General features: G+C 43.6%; 1 protein-coding gene and 1 long non-coding RNA gene across 3 annotated transcripts in view; one reads left to right on the top strand and one right to left on the bottom strand.

The window, feature by feature from the left end:
- Positions 1-622: 622 nt before the first annotated feature.
- Positions 623-20679, bottom strand: part of LOC109077463 (histone demethylase UTY-like) — a 28767-nt gene continuing 8710 nt past the window's right edge. The window contains exons 3-30 of one of the 2 annotated variants that reach the window (XM_042759033.1): positions 20371-20479; positions 20227-20276; positions 16419-16477; positions 16018-16138; positions 15518-15572; positions 14597-14631; positions 14156-14249; positions 13609-13735; positions 13421-13519; positions 12353-12572; positions 11865-11999; positions 10324-10449; positions 10157-10234; positions 8649-8750; positions 8187-8483; positions 6354-7078; positions 5531-5660; positions 5335-5440; positions 3743-3948; positions 3583-3644; positions 3435-3509; positions 3051-3199; positions 2847-2961; positions 2542-2729; positions 2309-2450; positions 2091-2217; positions 1838-2008; positions 623-1638 (exon numbers count right to left, since the gene is read on the bottom strand). In XM_042759033.1, the coding sequence (XP_042614967.1) occupies positions 1609-1638; positions 1838-2008; positions 2091-2217; positions 2309-2450; positions 2542-2729; positions 2847-2961; positions 3051-3199; positions 3435-3509; positions 3583-3644; positions 3743-3948; positions 5335-5440; positions 5531-5660; positions 6354-7078; positions 8187-8483; positions 8649-8750; positions 10157-10234; positions 10324-10449; positions 11865-11999; positions 12353-12572; positions 13421-13519; positions 13609-13735; positions 14156-14249; positions 14597-14631; positions 15518-15572; positions 16018-16138; positions 16419-16477; positions 20227-20276; positions 20371-20479 (3933 nt within the window). In that variant the 3' untranslated portion in view covers positions 623-1608. The remainder of the gene's footprint in view (positions 1639-1837; positions 2009-2090; positions 2218-2308; positions 2451-2541; positions 2730-2846; positions 2962-3050; positions 3200-3434; positions 3510-3582; positions 3645-3742; positions 3949-5334; positions 5441-5530; positions 5661-6353; positions 7079-8186; positions 8484-8648; positions 8751-10156; positions 10235-10323; positions 10450-11864; positions 12000-12352; positions 12573-13420; positions 13520-13608; positions 13736-14155; positions 14250-14596; positions 14632-15517; positions 15573-16017; positions 16139-16418; positions 16478-20226; positions 20277-20370; positions 20480-20679) is intronic. The other variant, XM_042759035.1, reaches the window with a different exon arrangement.
- On the top strand, positions 3948-5910 carry LOC122145372. Its single transcript, XR_006160305.1, has 2 exons — positions 3948-5263; positions 5509-5910. It is a non-coding gene; the product is annotated as an uncharacterized LOC122145372 (long non-coding RNA).

The following is a 20679-nucleotide window of genomic DNA, read 5'->3' as shown; positions in this document are numbered from 1 at the left end:
GCAGCAGATTCAGAAGGATGACCAAGTTCTCTAGCTGATGAATGCAGTTACTTTAGAGGAAGCTCTTTAGCTTCAGCTTTCCATTAAACGACGCATTGTGAAAAAGACAAATAACGGCGAAAGAAGACAAGAGATTCTTGCATAACAAGAGGCCATCACTAACCACATGTCAGAAAAAAGACTATTCAAAGACGGAACCACGATCAAGTGGCCCCTGAACCACAAGACTTCTGGAGGAAGGGCTTCTCACGCGTCAGGTGCATTAGTTTGAGCAAATGAGGAACATGCGCTCCATGCAGCATTGAACCAGCAGACACGTTTGACGTAAACAATGAGTCCATTTGTAAATGTTTGAGAGGACGATGAACTTCAACCTTTCCAGAGGTTTCAAAAGGCCAATAGTAGCCAACCTCAGGAATCTGGACAGACATAAATCACTGTACAGAGAGTTAGTGAACGGAGAAACAGTGCTAACCTTTTAGCATGGCTGCAGGTCTTACCAGCAACAGCAGAAATGTCAGGGGAATGTGTCACTGTGTACAATAATGTTTTCATAAAGATTTAAGAGGCTAAGAGAAGGATTTTCACGTATCGGCACATATTCAATACAAGCGCATGAAAATGTTGACAACTTGTTTAATAACTCATAAAACATTCGTCAAACAATAAAACAATTTTATAGTTTCTGTACAATGCTTACTAAGCAGTTTAATTCTATATAGAAAAATGCAGGAGTAGTTTAAATGACCAAACTCCTTCAAATTTAATGGCAGGTACTCTGGGAAAAATAACAGCATTCCATCCACAAATATCTTCAAGCAATAAATATGTATTTATAAATAGTGTAAATGTACATCAGGATTAGAAACAAAAGAGGAAGGAAAACAAAAAACAGACAATTTATTCCTTACTCTATGTGCAACCCATTTTTCTTTGTGACTTGGCTGTTATGTTTTTTCCACAATTTTTTCCTTTTTCTTACCTAAGAAACAAAATATCGAACATGGTGTCAAAAGAACGAGACCAGTAAAACAAAAGCTGTAAAAAATTATATATCACCTAATTTTTCACATTACAAATTTTTTATTTAATTTTTTTTTTGTAGATTTTGCCATCCAAAGTCGTCGTAAAATCGCTATCTACCATACAAAAAGCTAGGCTAGCGCTCCTTCGTGAAGGCGAACCCTTGAGACACAAGGAAAGAGATTCCAGGTTTCAGCATGTTAACAAAATACAAAAAGAACGTCTCAAGTCAGTAGTCTGTAAGTGACGATGCCAGTTGTGACAGACAATATGTACAAAACGAGTTTTCCCATAATATCCTCCCCAGGTGTTGTGATTAGTTTCTCACGTGAAGCAGAGGCGAGCGGCCCGTTCAGGAAGAGGTGCGTAGAGAGGAAGTTCGCTCACTACCCCCTGCAGGCCACAGTCACACACTGCAGTTTATAAACAGGTTGCATAGACCACAGCCACTCGAGTGGACGGTCCCGTGCTCTCCGATGGTCACCAGCCACGCGAGAGACGAGCACGACTGTCCTGAATATCAGAAATGGTCCGTGAAGAGAGTTCCTGTAATGCGATATTCTCCACATGTACGGCGTCTTACTGTCAAGATGCAGACGAATGCAGAGCAGGAGCCTACAAAACACAAGGTGAGCGCAGAGCGTTATTCATTCAGCTCATTTCATGATTCACACACACACACACACACACACACACACACACACAGAAGCCATGTGACGTCTCCGTTCAAACCATCACTAGACAAGCTGCTGTTTGAGCAAAAGGACACACGCTGGTACATGAACAACACATTCAGTCAAATAAAACGACTTACTAATGAGAACTGGTCGTAAACCTGCATGAGGTCCTCCATCCTGTACTGCTGCAGCACCACGAAACCGTCGAGGTCACTGCTGGCCTTCCGAGCGCAATCCTGACACTGAACCACGCAGGACTTCCTGGAGTAACTTTCGCTCGTCACAAAGAGAAGGTTAAACACCTCCACCTGGAATAGTTCAGCACAGGTGATCTCAGCACAGCGTCCGGTGAGAACGACCAGTTGTTCTGCTGAAGAGTCCAGCACTCACCTCACAGATGCTGCAGTAATGGGCCGGCTCGTCTCGGCTTCTTCTGTGCCAGATCGTCTCCTTCCCAGCAGCCACCAGCGCCTCTTTAACCGTCTGACACTGCTTGAGCGTCCGCAGCAAACAGAACCTGTGAACCGGAGACATGCATTACCATTCCATCCAGATCAGAGGAGACGAGACAAAGGGAGACACATCGGTCGAGGAAACGTCACACTCACTTGATCATCTCAAACAGCTTGTGGTCGGACACTTTAATGTTCCTCGCCATGTTCCAGGACAGATGCACCATGGGAACCATAGATTTGACGCTCTGGAGTTTGTTCCACTCGTAACGCTCGACGGCCAGCTTGTACTGATACGCTGCAGGAAGTACAAACACACCAATCACAAACAATGCAAACAGACACGCTGAACATCTACGCATGAGCTCATGTCCTGCTGAGGGTCGCACCGGTCAGAGGGCCCACGTTCCACCAGATGTTATTGCACCAGCCGATGGCCTGACCCCAGTGCACCGTCCCCGTGTTCAGCCACACCAGGTCTCCAGGCCGCTGGATGAAGCGGTACACCGGCACGCTAGCCTCGTACAGATCCTCCAGATTCGGCCACCACGAGCCCTTCAGGAAGTTGATGTTGTTCCTGTAAAAGAGACACTTGCTTATTATTAAACAGACGTGATTTAAGATCCGTTACGTGATTTAATGAAACATTCACGAGAGCCGTGCAGCTTTGAAGCGACACACGAACGTCACGTACTTCTCACAGAACTCGCTCATCACGCCCCAGTACGGCTCCGGCACGGCAAACCACTCGCAGTCGCCCGGCCCGATGTTGATGTTGACCGCACAGAAGTTATTGTGCTCCTGATGCCCTAAATATGAACGGAGAGATCACGTGACCTGCTGCGACAGATTCATTACACTGCGCTTCTGAAGCGTCACAATAACGGCAGCGCCTCACCTGGAGTTCTGCTGCCCGGGACTTTCATGAAGAGCTGGACCGTGTTCATACCCAGAATGCTGTGGCCCACGTGACTCAGCAGGTTCCCGGCGGACACCACACGCGCAAACGCAGGCAGCTTACTCAGTTCCTGCAGCTGCAGCTTCCACCTGCAGGGGGCAGCACAGTCAGCTTCATTTAACTAGCAGACTCACAGTACACTGAGCTGCAGATGTACTAGTTTACTCTTCCCTCACTAACATGAGCCTCTTAAACTGCATTCAGAGACACATTAAACTCAGAAACTGGCCTTTGTTCTCAGTATGAAATCCCTGCGTGCAAATACAAACACTCGACTTTTCACAATATACACAATCTGCAATAAGGAAAATACATGAGACTCACTTCTTTTCATCAGAGACATCAATGTTAGTCCCAAACTTGACTTGTCTGAAAGGAGCTTTCCGCCTCCTGGAAACACTGAGCAGAAGGGAGAGAGTGAGCGCAGGTTTACGTCAGCGCAGCTGAAGCATGTTAGACACGTGACACTCACGCTTCTGATGACATCATCTCAGAGTCTGACAGCTCTTTCTGGCTCTTCTTCTCATTCTCTTCCTGAAAGCGCACAAACACAGCAGTTTGATATGCAAAATACCACACGTAACCCATGACTGCGCTAAGGCTAATTAACTACGATCTGACACGCGTCTCACCCGCAGAGACTCCTGGAAGGACGCGGCCTGGTACTGTGCGTATTTGGCGATGGTGGTGTATGAGCGGCTGCTCTCGCAGCGCCACTGTTTCCTCTGACCGCTGGCGTCCCAGTTCTCATCGGCCGGCTGACACAGCTGCGTCCGCACCTCCACCAGGTGCTCTGGGTTTGCTTCTACTAGTGTCTTCGTGGAGAACAGGCCCAGATCTTCAGAGACAGAGAATACGAACATGATCCCAGACCCTACAAGTGTTCTCAAATACACGTCCAGAGAACACCTGTCCAGATCACACAAACCTGCGCTCTCACAGGATTCATGCTTGTGCTTCATGTATGACACGACTGATCACAGGAAGCACAGACTGGTTGATGAACCACATGAACGCTCAAACTCCTCACTAGTGACTGAGCTGACAGCAAACAGTCCATTTTAGGTTAAGAGTCTTAAAAAGATGTGTTGTGATATATTTAACATTTACATTTATGCATTTAGCAGACGCTTTTATCCAAAGTGACTTACAGTGCATTCAGGCTGTACAACAGTATGTGTGTTTCCTGGGACTTGAACCCACGACGGTTATTTGTGTTAAAATCTGTTTCTTCCTGTCTGCTCCTTTTGAACATCGGTCAGTGTTTCTAGCCGAACCCCGTCCCTTTAGGCATTTAAGACACAGTGGGTGTAGAAAATAATCACAGTTTTTGTTTTATCCATCTCTAATTATTCAGTGCATCTTCTAACATCCAAGTGAAGGATAACACCAACATGGCAGAAAAAAATAATTAATAGTTAATGTGTCTGTGAACACGGCTTCTGTAAATGCAGCAGTGTCGTGTGTGAACGGCTGTCAGGGACAGAAACATCTACACAGGTCTACGAATGTCCAGCAGTTTTATGAGAGTTATTGTGGCTGCAACAAACCTCAAGAGGCCAATACTGCTTCCTCCAAACGTCTGTCAATAAACCAGATGTTATTATTGATTCTTTACAGCTGTACACTTAGCAAAACTCACTTCCAAATGTGCTCCACTATGACAGTACTTGACCCGAAAGAGAAAACGGATCATTTTTTGCTATTTTACACCTGCAGAAACATGTTTAAAACATATGGGCTAAAATAATCTCGTATTTTGCTAAATCTGAAATCAAGCCTGTGTAGCGAGAATAGCTTGAACTTCATTCTGGATAAAAGCATCTGTCAAACGCATTTATGCACATGGAAATAAAATTTACAAGAAAGTTGTCTTTTGATGCATATAGCACCTAATAACTGATTTGATAATGTGATCGACCGTTCAACAGAGAAAAGCTTCACAAGCGTCAAAACCCTCATGAGCTTGGCTCTATAACACTAGTGTGAGCTGTAAATCTGAGAATTTTGCATTTCATCCAGAAAACCAGCCAGACGTCCTTGAGTTCTGTGCAACAATGGAGGGCAAAGCAAGTTTCAATCTGTTTTTTAGTTGCCATGGAAACTGCAGAGAAACGTGTCCCTCCCACAAGAATCCACATCTGGCCTTTCAGGTAATCGTGTGTTGAGTGTGAGTGTGTGTGTGTGTGTGTGTGTGTGTGTGTGTGTGAGCTTGAGCTCTAACCTAGTTTGAGGGCTCCGGCCAGGCCGCGGATGACGGTGACGGGGTTGGATGGGTTGGTGCAGAACTGGTGCAACGGCGGGAAGAACGCATCTCTTTTATTCTCCAACTGAAACATGAACAAACACCAACATAGACCTGTGTCAAATATATGCAGTGTTAATTATTTCTATGCAGGGGGCATGTGTGCGCCGCTCACATAGATGCTCGGCGTCGGGGGGTTGAGCTTGTCTTTAGCCAGCGGCGGTGACGGAGGAGGAGGAAGTCGCGGCGGTGGACATTTGTTCAGCAGGATACTGCTGCTCGACAGACCGTTCTTCCGGAGATTCCTGTCAATAAACGTGATGTTAGACCTGAAGAAAAATGTTATTTCTGCAGAATACAATATTTACAAATTAGCCATAGCTGAAATCTTAAAGAAAGTCATCAGATTCTCAACACCTGCAGACAGACAACACCCTCAAGTCTAAAATTCAGCTTGCATTTCATTTTTTCATTTAAGTGCTTCAAAATAAAATAATGTATAAAATATATTTCTGTTTGTGCATACAACAGTCCACCGAGGTGACAGCTTTCCAACGCGTGCCTGTGTTTCAGTGTCCTTTCTCTGCACGTCATGAGCTGCAGCAGTGGAAGAACTGCACTGATCAACACTCTCGCTTTTAGCTCTCAGAGTTTATCATTTTATTTTCAAACCTGTTGGGAGCTCAAGGAGGAACATGCTGTGTAACTCACTGTGCAAACAATATTAATACAGCATCTCTAAACAAACATAAAGAGAGCATGGTTGGTGTGCGGTTATGGTTAGATCTGTGCCCAGACCCCGTCAAAATGTTTAATAAGACCTTTAATTCAATCAGCAGCATTTATAGGTTTGTCTGTGTGTCCACAGTGTGTAAAGTGGATTCTGAACAGCATTAAACACTATCGTGTCATGACCATTCACATGGTAGCACTAAAACAACATGCACCGCCACTAGAGGGTGATAATTCTGACATCAATCCACAGGGGCTGAGCGTACCTGCAGGCTTTCAGGACGTCTGCTGAAGTGGGGTAAATGGAGACGGTGGAGGACGAGTGCGAGGGTTTGAGATCTGAGGCTGTTTTGATGCAAAGCTCTGGCGGCTCCAGCTTCAGAGGGCTCTGAGAGTTTTCTGAACACGTTCCCCCTCCACTTCCGTTAACGGTGACGACAGGCGGCGGTCCCGACGCGGCGGAGCCTGGCTTGTTAAGGCTGGCCGTGGGCTCTGTGGAGCGGGGTGACGGTGATGAGGCGGACAGGGCTGAGGCGGGAGAAGAAGCGGTGGAACTGCCTGGAGCCGTTAGCGTGGTGCTCGGGTGGACGTGGTTCACCCTCGAGCTCCCGGCGGGACTCTCCTTGCCCCCGAGAAGAGCGGAGAGCTGCGGATTGTCTGTGGAAGGAGCTGCCGGAGAGCCAGACGTGGAAGTGGGCGTGCGGTCAGGACTGTGGTGGTTGGCGGCAGTGGAACCGTTGCCCTGCAGGGCGGCGCTCTCTTTGGTCGGGGCGGTGCCGTGGGGCGCACCTGAGGTAGCCGTTTGCGAGGAGGAAGAAGCGGGGGATGACGTGGAGGAAGGAGAGGACTGATGATTGACACTGGGCTCCGATGGGGTCGTGGCTGAATGTCCGACCTGATTGTGAGGGCCTCCGTCGGCCGAAGCACTGGAAGAGAGAGTCCGGTCTCCATTAGGACCTGCCCAATGCGAACCCAGACCTTTCTGAAGCCCCTGAATTGGGAGGAAAATTAAAAGTACAAGTCAAGTCACCTTTGTTTCTACCACACTTTATACAATACAGATCGTGTCAAAGCTGCTTCACAGAAATAAACAGGAAAATAACAATCAATGGAAACAACCAAAGAGACTATTCAGATTCTGCTGTAAAACAACAACAGTATCATCATTCAGCTCAAGCATGAATGGCTCGTGTGAGAGAGAGCCTACAAGAGCACCAATAATCAAAATAATATACTTTCAAACATACTGATAATCTAACGTGTTAAATATAATAATATTAAAACAGCTAGGTCATATATATTCGGATACAACAGTCACACATCGCTATTAGGACCGCAGATCGGCCCACAGAAGATCTCAGTATAAAAGATCTGCAAAATCAGTCAACAGTGAAAATCAAAAATAAAGACCAACAGTTTAACACGAAATATTGGACAAACAAACACGTTAAATATAAAGTATTTATAACAGGCGAGTTCATATATTTGGAGTAAAGTTAAATTTAGCGCCACAGAAACAAGAATGAGATGCGTTCTAACACAACTGTGGCATTAAACTCAGTGAGGGCTCAGTTAAAATATTGCACTCATATACACCGCTCTGATAATAAGTACAATGAAAAACCTTTTATCAGCAGATGATTTACGACTCCTTCACCGGCTACAGGCTCTAATCCTCATTTGCACGTGTGTGTGTGTGTGTGTGTGTGTGTGTGTGTGTGAGAAGTGCGGTGCTGAAGTGAAATAGCGGAGCAATTTGATAATAATAGCCAAATTATAATAGGCTGCCTAATAATAATCATAATAATAATTTAATACATTAATAGGAGAATGAGCCTAATATCTTCTTGACTATCGACAAAGGCATCTGCTATCGTCGATCACAGCACAACACTGTCTAGTACCTGAGACCAGCATCTTTCAGGCACGGTTAGTTGCGTCTCTAACACTGGGATCAGATCACAAGCTCTGAAAATCTCCACGTTCATGTCATGAGGTGTTTACGACCAGAACGAGCCGGGGGCATGACCACGTGTTTTCTATGATGTGTTAAACTCTGAGTTTCGAGTAGAAGTGTGCATTAAGCAGCAGAAGCGGACCTGAGCGGAGGTGAGATGCTGGCTCTTCCTGGTGTCTCCTGGGCTTGTGCAGTTGTGAGGTAGTGTGTTGGGGTGCAGGTAAGGCACGTCTCCGTTCGCTCGGGTTCCTGGCGTGTGATTATTGCCGACTGAAGGGGGCTGCGGGCCGGTGCGGGGACCAGGAGGCAGCGGCCCGTTGGACAACGGCTGAGCGATGCAAGGCGGTCGCACGGCTGGGCCGCGAGGAACAGGGTGAGCAGGCAGTGAGGGGCCGTTGGGGAGGGTGGGGCGTATTTGCCCAGAACAGTTTTGCCTCATCTGTAGGTAAAAATTACAACCAAGTGTAAAAATAGGAAGTCAAACAAACACCTAATAAACAAAGTGTCACCCCAGTCTTAAGATCCATGAGTTTGAAGACTTCACCCTAACAGTCTTACAAAGGAACTTTTGATGATTGTTTTCGTGAGTCCTGGTGTGATGTACCTGTTGCTGGTGCATGACTGACAGCTGAGCCTCCAACTGCTCCAACATCTGCAGCTGAAGCGGCTTCAGACTCGTCCGGTTCGCTCGCAACTGCTCCAGCAACTGAGCGGAACAAAAGAACGACCAACTGATTAAAACCTAGGGCTGGGTACTGTTTAATTTTTCAGTACCGATACAGATACCCTGACTTCAATACCGGTTCCTAAATGATACTTTTTTTCAATACCAATTTTATAAAATCTATTTTAACAAGATTACATTACCTCAAAAATACGTTTTGGTTTTATTTTTTCAGTTTATGTTTTTACAGACTCAAAGAAAGTGCACAATGGAACAAAATGTAACCAGCACAAGAAATCAGTGCAAACTGTTTTAATAAAGTTCAAACAGATTTCAGTTTCCAAATCTTTTAGGCTTCGTTTACACTGATATGTTTCGTTTTAAAACACAGCTTAGAATCATCATTTCTATTAATTTTCCACTGATTTACTGAAGAGCATTATCTGCTTCCACTGCTGTGTTTTCTCTTCTGCGATTGCTGTTCTGACTCGTATATCATACATCACGTGTTCATAACCCGCCCGTTCTCTTATGATGAAAGTCCATTACACTTCAGTTCAGTACATAAGAATCCCAGAAACAACATTTCTACGGATTAAACATGAAGCTAATAAACACGCGATCACGACAGCAAATGATTTGAATGTGATTTTCATGAGATTCTGTCTATTTTCATAATTCAGTGTTTACATGAGGAATGCAACGCAGGTGTAGATATTTGTTTGATATAAAAGGCTACAAATAATATATTTCAGCAACATTATATGACTAAAACCCTCATTAGAACACAATCAGAAGTTTTTACAAACACTCGATGGTGGTTTTAAAGTGAGTTTAGAGTAAAAGCGAAGTATGAATCTTCTAATGTAGCATGATGCTGCAGTGTGTACTCAACATGTGTTTTTGGTTGTGTAGTGTGGATACAGATATTTTCTGAAATGCCAGTATGGATGAGGATCATTTATTTTAAAACCGTTTTAAAATGAAAGCGCACTAGTGTAAACATAGCCTAAAAAACTATCAAACTCGATATCCAGCCCTATTAAAACTGACAATAATCATCAACTCAAAACAGCTCAATAATGCTCATGTATGTCACATCAGAAAGTCAGCTTCAGTGTGAGAGGTCACCGGACAAACCATGAGAGTCTGAACCAAGCGTCTAAACCAGGGGTGTTCAGTCCTGCTCCAGAGAGCCTCCTTCCAACAGAGCTCAGCTGCAGCCCTGAACGAACACCTGACCCCGGCCAATCAGAGTCCACAGACAGGTGTGCTGGAGCTGAACTCTGGGAGCAGGACTGGACACCGCTGGTCTAAACCAACATCAAGCATGCTGGACGTTGTCTTCAAGTCGACAGGGCCATTAACACACCAGGGCCCTGATTCCGCTGTGAGCGTGTAAATGAAGCTCAGGACTCATCATCATGAGGTGCTCATCACGCTCTCACCTGCAGCTTCTGAGGAGACGGGTACCAGTTCGGAGTGGGTGGCTGTGCTGAACTGTGGGTCCAAGACTCTGCAGAACTCTGAGGAGCGACGTGAAGAGACAGAGATGGGATTATTACTGCGGTCATTATATCAGCGATGCGCTGACCAGAGGAAGCGGAGCACTAACCTTGGCAGGGCTGGCGGTCCTCTTCCTCTTGGCTGGACTGGACTGATCGTCAGCCTGATCCAGCGGACTCACGTGGGGGGGCAGCGACTGACCGGAGCCTGATGACCCGGGCTGAGCTTTACACGCCTGAGAGAGACGGCAGACACGTGAAGAGACAGAACGATTGAGAGAGAGACAGAGAACATCTACACCAATGAAGACACCTGCAGCTGACAATAACCATATCAAACTCTGAATCTGCTCAGAATCAATGCATGTAAATGTTAAACAACATTTCTGAGCAAAAGGCAGCGATCAGGTGAGGAACAGAGGCTGATCTGTCTGGTGCCGAGGAAACTGTGATATACAACATTTACAAGCTTGAGTGTGGCTCACGTTTGAGGTCTTTACCTGAAGCCTTTTAAAGCTCTTTTGTGAGGTTCTATTTGTTCAGATCATATTCAGTTGAAAAGTGTATCCACAGAGACAAAACCGTAAACAAAGCCCTGTTCTATGTTGTTAACAATAAAACACGAAGTGATTCTGACCAAAAAAAGTTTGGAATACCTGGATTTAAACTAGATGCAGAGCATTGTTTCAATAATACAGATATCAGGTCAATCTACAAAGACACAGCCTCACTTCCTGTTTTGTTGTCTCCCTCAAATTCTTTAATGTGTTACATGTAAACTGTTTATAAAAATAAATAAATAAACAGTTTTAAAAGCATATATCAATCTGAAGATGATCTATTCCTCAGTTAGTTCATAATTCGTTGATCAGAACGTCTGTAAGACTCTGAACTGTTGGTGGCGCTGGAGGGCGAGACACTGATGTCTGATACGCTGACCATCAATGTGCCACGACCTTTTACCATACACTACTGCAATATTACCAACACTGAAACACTAACACGCGTCACCTGCGCTGAAGACCTGACTGATCTAAGAGCTGTTAGCACATCGTGATGATTGTGTCCCGCTGCCCCAAAACAACAACAACAACTGAACTCTGAGAGAAAAGATGCAGAAACAAATAAAACATTTATTATGAGCGAGAGCATCAGTATCAATGAGAGAAAAACACATCTCATCGTACTGTCATGAACACACACACACACACACACACACTCGACTAGTAACTACTCCAGCCGGACTGCGTCAGTGTTTGTGTGAGCTGCAGCACTAGAGGGCACAGTGACTAAAACTACAGCACAAACACAACTCTGGGTGAAAAACAGCAGGAGGAGGCACCTGAAGTCACCTGAAGAGGCGTCAAACACATTTTTGACCCAGGAGTGTGATTGTGTAGAGCTACACTACTGAAGCTCATGTACAGAAACCACGCTACTGTTCGGCTCGCTGTCGAAAACAGATGCTTTCTGGAAATGTTTTACAGAAGGATTCCCAAACACTTCCAATACATAGACTTTGTTCAACAAAGATTGACCCGACGATGTGGCGAGCAGGAGCGTGGTTTCACCAGGTGTGTGTGTGTGTGTGTGCGCGCAGAGGGGCATCTAAGGGTGAGATGTCAAAGCGTGTGTGTCTATCTGGTCTCACCTGCTGGCCTGTGCTCTGGACACCCTGTCTGGACGTTAGCTCTGCTGGGATTGGGAGGCTCCAGGCTTCCTCAATACTAGGAAGCATTTTACTTTTACTCTGTAGACTATTGTGTTGGAGGTTACAGAACTGAGCCTAGGATGAAAACGCGTGAAAAAGACATGTAAACAGCCATCTGAGGTGGTGCGGCGGAACAGTTCAAACACAGAGCAGTGCGGCCTGATGCCAAACCAGTCTAGATTTAAGGGTCAAGATGGCCTCAGCTGAATCAGTGCAAAGTATTTCTAGCTCCAGTGACTCACGCATACAAACCAAGAATGAAGGTGAAAGAAATCTGATTGAGACACAAATTAACTGAACACATACAGAACAAATGCAACACACAGAGTGACCCACACACAGAGGGTCAGACCCGCCGGCACACGCTGATGCGGCTCTAGCGGGGGTTACACGGCTCCGTCAGCAGGACAGCTGTGTGTCGCTCTCACCTGCAGGTATTTGATGCGTGCCGCCAGCGCAGGTGTGTTGCTGCAGGCTTTGCTGCGCGTGGCGTTGATGTAGCACTTGATGGCGTCCTGCGGCTGGTTGCAGGACTCGTAGAGCGTGCCCAGGTCCATCCAGGCCGCGGCGTGACTGTGATCCAGCTGCACGGCGCAGATGTAGGCCTGCAGCGCGTCCATGGGCTGATTCTGCTGCTGATACAGCACTCTACCAGAGCAAACCACAAATATAATGAGGCAGAGCAACACGGGAACGACAGCGGTGTCATCGGTCACTCATCCTCATGTCCTGTCATTAAAACAAAACAACCATTTGGAAGAATCGTAGTACCAAACACTACAAATCTTCTGAACATGACCAACAGACCCACATTTAAGCCATTATTCACTACAAACTACATGCCTCCGCCACAACAAGCATGTGACACACCAGACCCTCATAATATTCATTATACAATAAAAAGTACATGATTTAGGCACAACAAGCATGTGACACACTGACAACATTAATGCAGAGAGGCTGTATAATGTTAATGAGGCACTGCTACAATGACTCTTTTGATAAAGCTCTCATTTATTTTTTTTTTTTTTTTGGAAATTTGTTTTCAACTTTTTATATTATTTTGAATGTCTGTTTTATGACTGTGATAAAGCATGTCTGTGGAAATATGTTTCACTTTTATACTGAATGCAAAATCGTGTGTGAAAGCATGTCTGTGTGTGTCAAAATCGTGAATCGTGATAGGTTTTTTTTGTCCATATCGCACAGCCCTAGATAAGACTTACTAATGATGCATAAATGACAACAAAAAAAGTGCTTAGCTAGCAGGTTAATTAACTCATCCAATGCATCCTGTACACATACTAGATTAATCAGATATACAAACACAACAAAGATCTGCACAAAAATGACAGTGAAATTAGTGTAGCACGTGTATTTTCTGTAGACAATAAGTAACAGAAATCAAGAATTTACAAGTAACGATGACTGAAGACTCATCAGCTATTCATGTAAATGTCAGCAGGTTTTTGTACTCGGTTCTGACCGATACGTACCCGATCGAGCACCACGTGTCTGCGCTGGCCTCTGATTTGTCTATGGACTGTCTGTATGAAATGAATGCATCCTGGACCTTCCCGATACTGGAGTAGCACCTGCAGAGAGCAAACAAACCACATCTGCACAAATGTCGCTAATCGGCAAGCAAAGGGACCGCGTGCGCAAACGCAGACGTGCGACTGACCTGCCGAGGAAGTACCAGGACTGGCCAGAGTTCGGATCGGCTTCTAGAGATTTCTGGAGACACTGGATGGCGTAGCTGTCCTTATTAGCTTTATCTCCCAGCTGCTCGACCGTGTGATGCATCCAGCCTGACAGACACAGAGACACACCTTCAGACAGAATAAACCGCATACGGCTGGTGAAACTGATCTGTGGTCTGCTGCTCATCACTGAGAATAATGTAGACTCATTCCTCAAACCCGAGTTCAGCGGTGCCTTTACAGCCACATGTTTTTGTTAAAGCAGTTTCAGTTCAAAAGCAAATGACCTTCTCGACTCGTAGGTGAATGAACTGCTGGTTATGTGTCACAGATGACTTTGCTCCAGATAAACAGCTTTGAGGATAGTTTTGTCACACACTTCCTGCATCTGTCAAGCTTGCAGATTTACATGGATGTGAAAACTTTATTTGAAAACGGTTTATTTATCACTTATTCCGTAGATCTCACGAGGCATTTAGACACAGATCATGAGCAGACACAGGTGTTCACGGTGCAGCATGTTCTTACCCAGCTGCTGTAAGGTGGCCGCCTTCACCTGCGCAGGTAAGTCCTCCGTCTGCAGGAGACTCTCGTAGGCCTCCTTGGCTGCGCGGTATCTCTTCTGTGACGTGACAAAACCAGACAGGACCTTCATCAGTGCACGTGAACAGTCTCTCTGACCTTCTACAACCACTCAGTGGTTTTGCTTAGTTTGGCATCACAAACACTCAAACAAAACCCTACATGACAAATCTTTCCGGTCATGTGATACCGCGGTGAATGTTCGGGGAGGAGGGATGCCTCGGCAACACCACGGCAACCCCTCTCCTGTTGCTATGGTAACACGACCCGAACGCTAAGCTCTAGATCCCCTTCACAAACACGATTTCATGCATTTCCATCAATTACAAGCAAGACTAATTTATTTGTGCGGTCAGTGGAAGAAAGAGACGTTAATGAAGCACTCACCTGAATCTCGTATAAATGCGCGATGTGAAACTGAACTACAAACAAAAACAAAGACAACAATTAGCAGCACATTCAGAACAGAAGATTTTCTATTTGAATGATCCTGATGGAGAAGATCGTGAAAAACATCTTCCTCTGCCCAGCGAATGACACGGAGGTGAGACGGTCCGTCATGTCCCTGGCTGAGTGTGTGTGAGTGTGTGTGTGTGTGTGAGAGAGAGAGAGAGAAAATCACAAACACTACGCCAGCAGCCGCTGCTATTGGTGTTTCCAAGGAAACCAGTCACAGGCAATATGAGAACAAAATGAAGTGATGCTGATAACTGCTGCTCCACACGCTGCTGTCAGTCATCTGTGGGGTTTACATCTGTTTTATGGTCCAGCAGGTGAAAATGGTTTGTGTGATCACTTTCTCCTCCTGAGTATGGGACACCACACGCCACTTTCACTTTTCAACACTAATAATAATTCTCAGCGCATGCGTCCTGAACTGATCACAGTCTCTAGTCAGCGTTTCCACGTGACGTGTGTGTGTGTACTCGTGTTAGACGTGTGTGTGTTTACTCGTGTTAGACGTGTGTGTGTTTGCTCGTGTTAGACGCGTGTGTGTTTACTCGTGTTAGACGCGTGTGTGTTTACTCGTGTTAGACGCGTGTGTGTTTACTCGTGTTAGACGCGTGTGTGTTTACTCGTGTTAGACGTGTGTGTGTTTACTCGTGTTAGACGTGTGTGTGTTTACTCGTGTTAGACGTGTGTGTGTTTGCTCGTGTTAGACGCGTGTGTGTTTACTCGTGTTAGACGCGTGTGTGTTTACTCGTGTTAGACGTGTGTGTGTTTACTCGTGTTAGACGTGTGTGTGTTTGCTCGTGTTAGACGTGTGTGTACCATCACATTATATGGAGATGTTGCTGCGGTACTCACTCTCAGCTTTGGACAAAGAGCAGTGATTGGAGTCGATGAGCGCCAGCTGAAAGTGCTGCGGACACACAGGACACACATTACCAGACTGACACGTTCACAATCGATCAAGACACTTTAAATGCCTTACAAAATTAAAGACTGCATATGCTGCCGTTCATTAACGCAAATCACAGAGTATAAGTAAAAACACACAGCAGACACAGCCGGCAAATTGAGCTACTTCTAATGAAGCTTCAGTTCAAGATGAGAGTCAACGCACAATCCTACATTAAAAATTAATGACACAGAATAAATACATGACAGAAACAACAAAAATGTATCTAATACTAAATGTGCTGCCCCTTGTGTCCTGCAATAGATCAGGTGTCACGTCCTCGGTCTAAACGAGACATTATAACCCAGCCGCAGATGTGTTATGTCAGAGATCACATCAGGATACTGACTCAAGATTCTGTGATGTGTTAAACTGAACACCAACCACTCAGATGCTCGTGTCGTACCTTTAGACTCGACTCGTAGTCCGTGTTGACTTTGAACATCAGGCCGAGGCGCAGATGGATCTCTTTAGCACGAGAGAAGCCGGGGTCGATGTACAGCACCTCCTGAAACGCCTTGATCGCCCTGAGAGCAAACAAACCGCAATCAAAACTCCTTCCTGAACAGCACGAAGCGTGACCGTCGTGTCAGCGTGTAACGGTGCTCCTGGATTTACTGACGGCAGGTAAACGCAGACGTGTGTGGACTAAAACACGAGGAAATGTGAGGAATCTCCCAGAATCAGCCTGAATATTGCCATGGAAACCGTATGCCCATCTGAGCTCGTTAACCTCGTCACATGCGCGTCCAAACGAGAACGAAACCCGGCGTGTTTCTCAAGACGTCATCGTGTGCAGATACTCACCACTGAAATGCATTGTAATGAAAGTAAACCATCCCGAGGCCGTACAGGAAGGCAGCATTCTAGAGGAAGAGAGACAGTGTTTGAGATTAAGAGCACAAGTCTTCAGACCTCCACATTCAAGGAGATCAGTCCCAGTGAAAACACCTGATGACCCACACAGCAAGACCCCACTACGCTCAATCAGCACTAGGGCTGGGCGATATGGCCACAGAATTATCACGATAAATTTCAAACTGGTTTTTAAGTTTATTTCTTAATTGTAGTTTAAAGACAGAATTTTGCTCCGTAGTGAAAATTGTAGAAACCTAGGGCCCTATGATTTCTGTGATGTGGAAAATGCGTACGGAATCCAGTCATAAAAACGGAATTCACAGTTTAACGCGGAATGTCACGGAATTTGTCAAATTTTAAATGATTTAATCAAAAGTAGCTCATTACACTTAAATCAAATCACGGTATGGACTAATATCTGTAACTATTAAGCCACAAAAGTCGATTTAAATATGAATCCTGCATGTTCTGCGTGTCTCTGTTAATGAATGACGCAGACGCGCGGTTTCGTTTATTACACACACACTGAAGCGTGTGATGCTCGCGGTGATTTCAGCGTCTGTCCTCTCACTAAATGAGGACATCACACATGAAGAACATCTCCAGAACTGCTCTCAGAGTCACTTCATGAGCATTTGAGCGTTTGATTCGAGTTAAACTAGCTCATATCACACACACAGAACGGTAAAGGTATTCACGGCAACCCGTCAAAATAAAAGTCCGGTCTGATTTGAAGTCTATCTTTCAGTAGAATGTACACAGACTACTACTACTAAAATAAAACATTATTTTTTAAGGAATAATCACACAACATTTCTTCTGCGTTTCATTTTAATAGTAAATCCCCTTTGTTTGCCAAAAAATAAAGTTTGCTTAATTTTCAATAATTAAAAGATAAATTAAATGAATGTTTTATGCCTTGATTTGATAACCAGAAAAATGTAAATACACAACACAGAATTTCTGAGGGGAAAAATCCTAAGGCTACTTTAAGAAAAAAAAAAGAATAAATTAAGTTGTTTTATGCAAATAATTAGACGCTAAAACACAGAATTTGGTAACAATAAAAAAATATGGTGAGAAAAAATAAAACATTTCATAGGGCCCTAAACATGTAGTTTTTGTTAAACTTTTATTAAATTGATGTGAAAATGTATAAGTTTCATGGTTTTAATTAATTAGACATGCTTTTTGATGAATAAACTTTAACTATTAAAAAGGAGTCGAGAAAAATTTAAATGGAAAAAAATAGGGATGCACCGATACCACTTTTCCCAGTACTCACCCGATACAGAGTACCGATACTTTTATTGCATTTGTAATTTTTTTAAATATTGGGTACAGAAATCAAAAGAGTATGTATAATGTTAGCTGGTTAACTAAATTTATTAAATAGATGCAGTCATACCAAAATTTATTCAGACACCTTCAACATTTCACATTATAACGGTTTATTCTCTATAGTTTAGAAGATGGTAATAAAATGACAAGAACTCAGAGTTAAACTGTTTCAGAACAAATTCATTGTGATAATGTCAGATAATTTTGATAGAAAGGTATGTAATGGATTACAATCAACCAAATAATTATTCAGACAGCTGTTAGTATGACAGTATTTACACAACGATCAACCCTTAGCCTTGATGACTGTCTGTAGTCTCCTGGGTGTGCGGTCAGACAGCTTCATGCAGACCTGAACTTCAGTTTTTTCCTCAGACTTTGTTTGAAGAATTTTTGGGTATAATTTGTCACAGTTTACTTTATTTTGCTATCCTCATTTACATAAATGAACTATAGTGTCCTGCACCCACTAGAAAAAAAAACAAAACAAAAAACATATGTATATCTGGTCTCTGAATAATTTTTGGTTTAACTGTATATCATTCGGTTATTTTCAGACTTAATTATGCCCATTAAAATATATTTTACAAGATTTTGTTACTTTCTATGTTCATGTTTTTGCTCTATGGTTCATCATCTGTAATTTAATAGCATTAGAGCTGCTCCACTGCAGCGAGTTAGTACTGTAATGATGCGCTCTGCTGTAATAATGCAGGGGACCACTCGTTATAGATCTCCTGTGTTATTTATCACAAATACAAGTCGCGTTTTTGTTTTTTATCTGAAATGTGCTGCGATTTATATTCCAAAGCCACTCATATAGTGCAGAAACACTCGTGCATGTATTTGTACTGTTGCAGAACGAGAGGGACAGTAGTACTAGCGCATCACACACAGGCTGCTACGTTCACTTTCGCCAGAAAGTCGTGTATGCCTAAGGTTGAAAATAATTGATGTTTATAGTGAATGCCCTTATAAATGGTCTTTTTTAACGATTTAGTTTTAATCCAAATGCGTGTGCTAAGTGAGTGAACATCAAAGATCACACAACAGAAGTGCGCGAGCGTGCTCTCACTCTCTAACATTAAGTAACTTGTGCATTGTTTTACTCACTTGTTTTTGACATGTCCGACCGAACTACAAACTTTCCAGTGATGAACGGTATATTGACTCGATAAGCTCGCACATCTCCGCCGCTGCGCGCTCAATCCACTCAGTGTGCTTTATCAGCTCGCGCACATCAGCTGTACAGGCGTTAATACTGAATGTTTAACATTATATTCATTGTATAAATATCCCACATAGCCTTAATCTCTAATAACTCCATTCTGCTGTCTGTTGTCGGTGTTTCTTTGTCTGAATATGGCACTTATCACGTGCTGTGTGGTTTCAGCGTTCGGTATCGGGGCATTTTAACGAGTACAAGAGCTCAGTATCGGCCCGATCGGTGCATCCCTAAAAAAACAGAATCCAGAAAAATTAAAACGAAAAAAACAGAATTTGGAAAAAAAATAAAACAGAATTTAGGAAAAAATAAAATGGATTTCAAAGGGCCCTAGAAACCAGATCATTAAACGTGGTTTTAAACTACTCTTCATGGTCAGAACATGACAAACACTTTCCCGGTCATTTTACTTTAATGAAATACATTTCTTAGTTTCTGCATGTTCTAATGAGTGCTATTGTTTCAGAACGTGAAACAGGTTTGTGTTCCTGACTTTGATGACAGCACAGTGCAGGCTGCAATATTAACATCACTGTGTTTGTCACTGATCTGACAGTAGCTTGAGTTAACCCAGATGCACATTCATGTTTATTATCAAAAACAGTAACATCTAAAAATGGTAACACTTCATTTTTATATGCCGAAATGTAATTATTCTGACTGTTTGCATTTTATTAAAATTAACCATTGGTTTCCATAGTAGCATGCATTTAGATCATGATAGCCACAGTTAAACCACACATACAGCAGCACAATACCACGGTTAAACTCTAACTAAGGTTTCTATGTAATGGAATGAAAAACACTAGTCTAAATACATTTAGTATAAATGCACAAACGCTAAATCACAAAAAATACTGTAATTATATTCTAATACTCCTTTAACACATTAAATACACGTCTACATTAATAATATAATAAAATTCTAATTTCTACCACAATACCGTAGTGCAGTTAGTGTCACTACAGTAAACCCATGATGATTTGTACATTTATATTCCTTCCGCTTTTGGTGCATAAACATCATTTATCAAACATTTATCCAACTCTTGTTATAGTTTTATCGAGAAAAAATTAAACCACAATAATTATCGTTATCGCCCAGCCCTAATCAACACACACACACACACACACACACACACACACACACACACACACACACACGCGTGTCTGAGTTCATCAGCTGCTCACCTTCCAGTAGTCTGATTGTAAAGTGTAGTACCGCTGGTACGCCGATAATGCTGCAACACAAAAAGACAGGCGTGTTACGTGAAGCTCCTCAGAGGTTCTGAGCATCAGTTCAGAGCGTGTGGCGTGTGAATGGCTTCTCGGCACCTTTCGGATACTCCTCCAGTAAGAGGTTGAAGTGCCCCAGCTGGCAGAAGAACTCGGGATCCACTTTTCCTTCAGCTTTCAGGATGAGAGACTCGTAGCAGCGCACAGCCTGTGCGAGGAAACACACATCCAGCGTTAACATTTCACACTCCAAAGAAATAAATAAAACAAAAAAAATTATAAATACATCATTCTTCAATAAGAAACTTCTGAAAAAGAGTAGTGCGAGTAGTTTAGTCTTCCGAGACCCTAAACAGACGAGGCACTGCACTCTACGTTTATATTCTCATCAGAAAAGATAAGAAATTC

The sequence above is a fragment of the Cyprinus carpio genome, chromosome A6 (genome assembly GCF_018340385.1).
Source record: "Cyprinus carpio isolate SPL01 chromosome A6, ASM1834038v1, whole genome shotgun sequence".
Taxonomy (NCBI): domain Eukaryota; kingdom Metazoa; phylum Chordata; class Actinopteri; order Cypriniformes; family Cyprinidae; genus Cyprinus; species Cyprinus carpio.
Note: the sequence above shows the minus strand (reverse complement) of the source record. Positions and strands in the feature narration are given on the sequence as shown.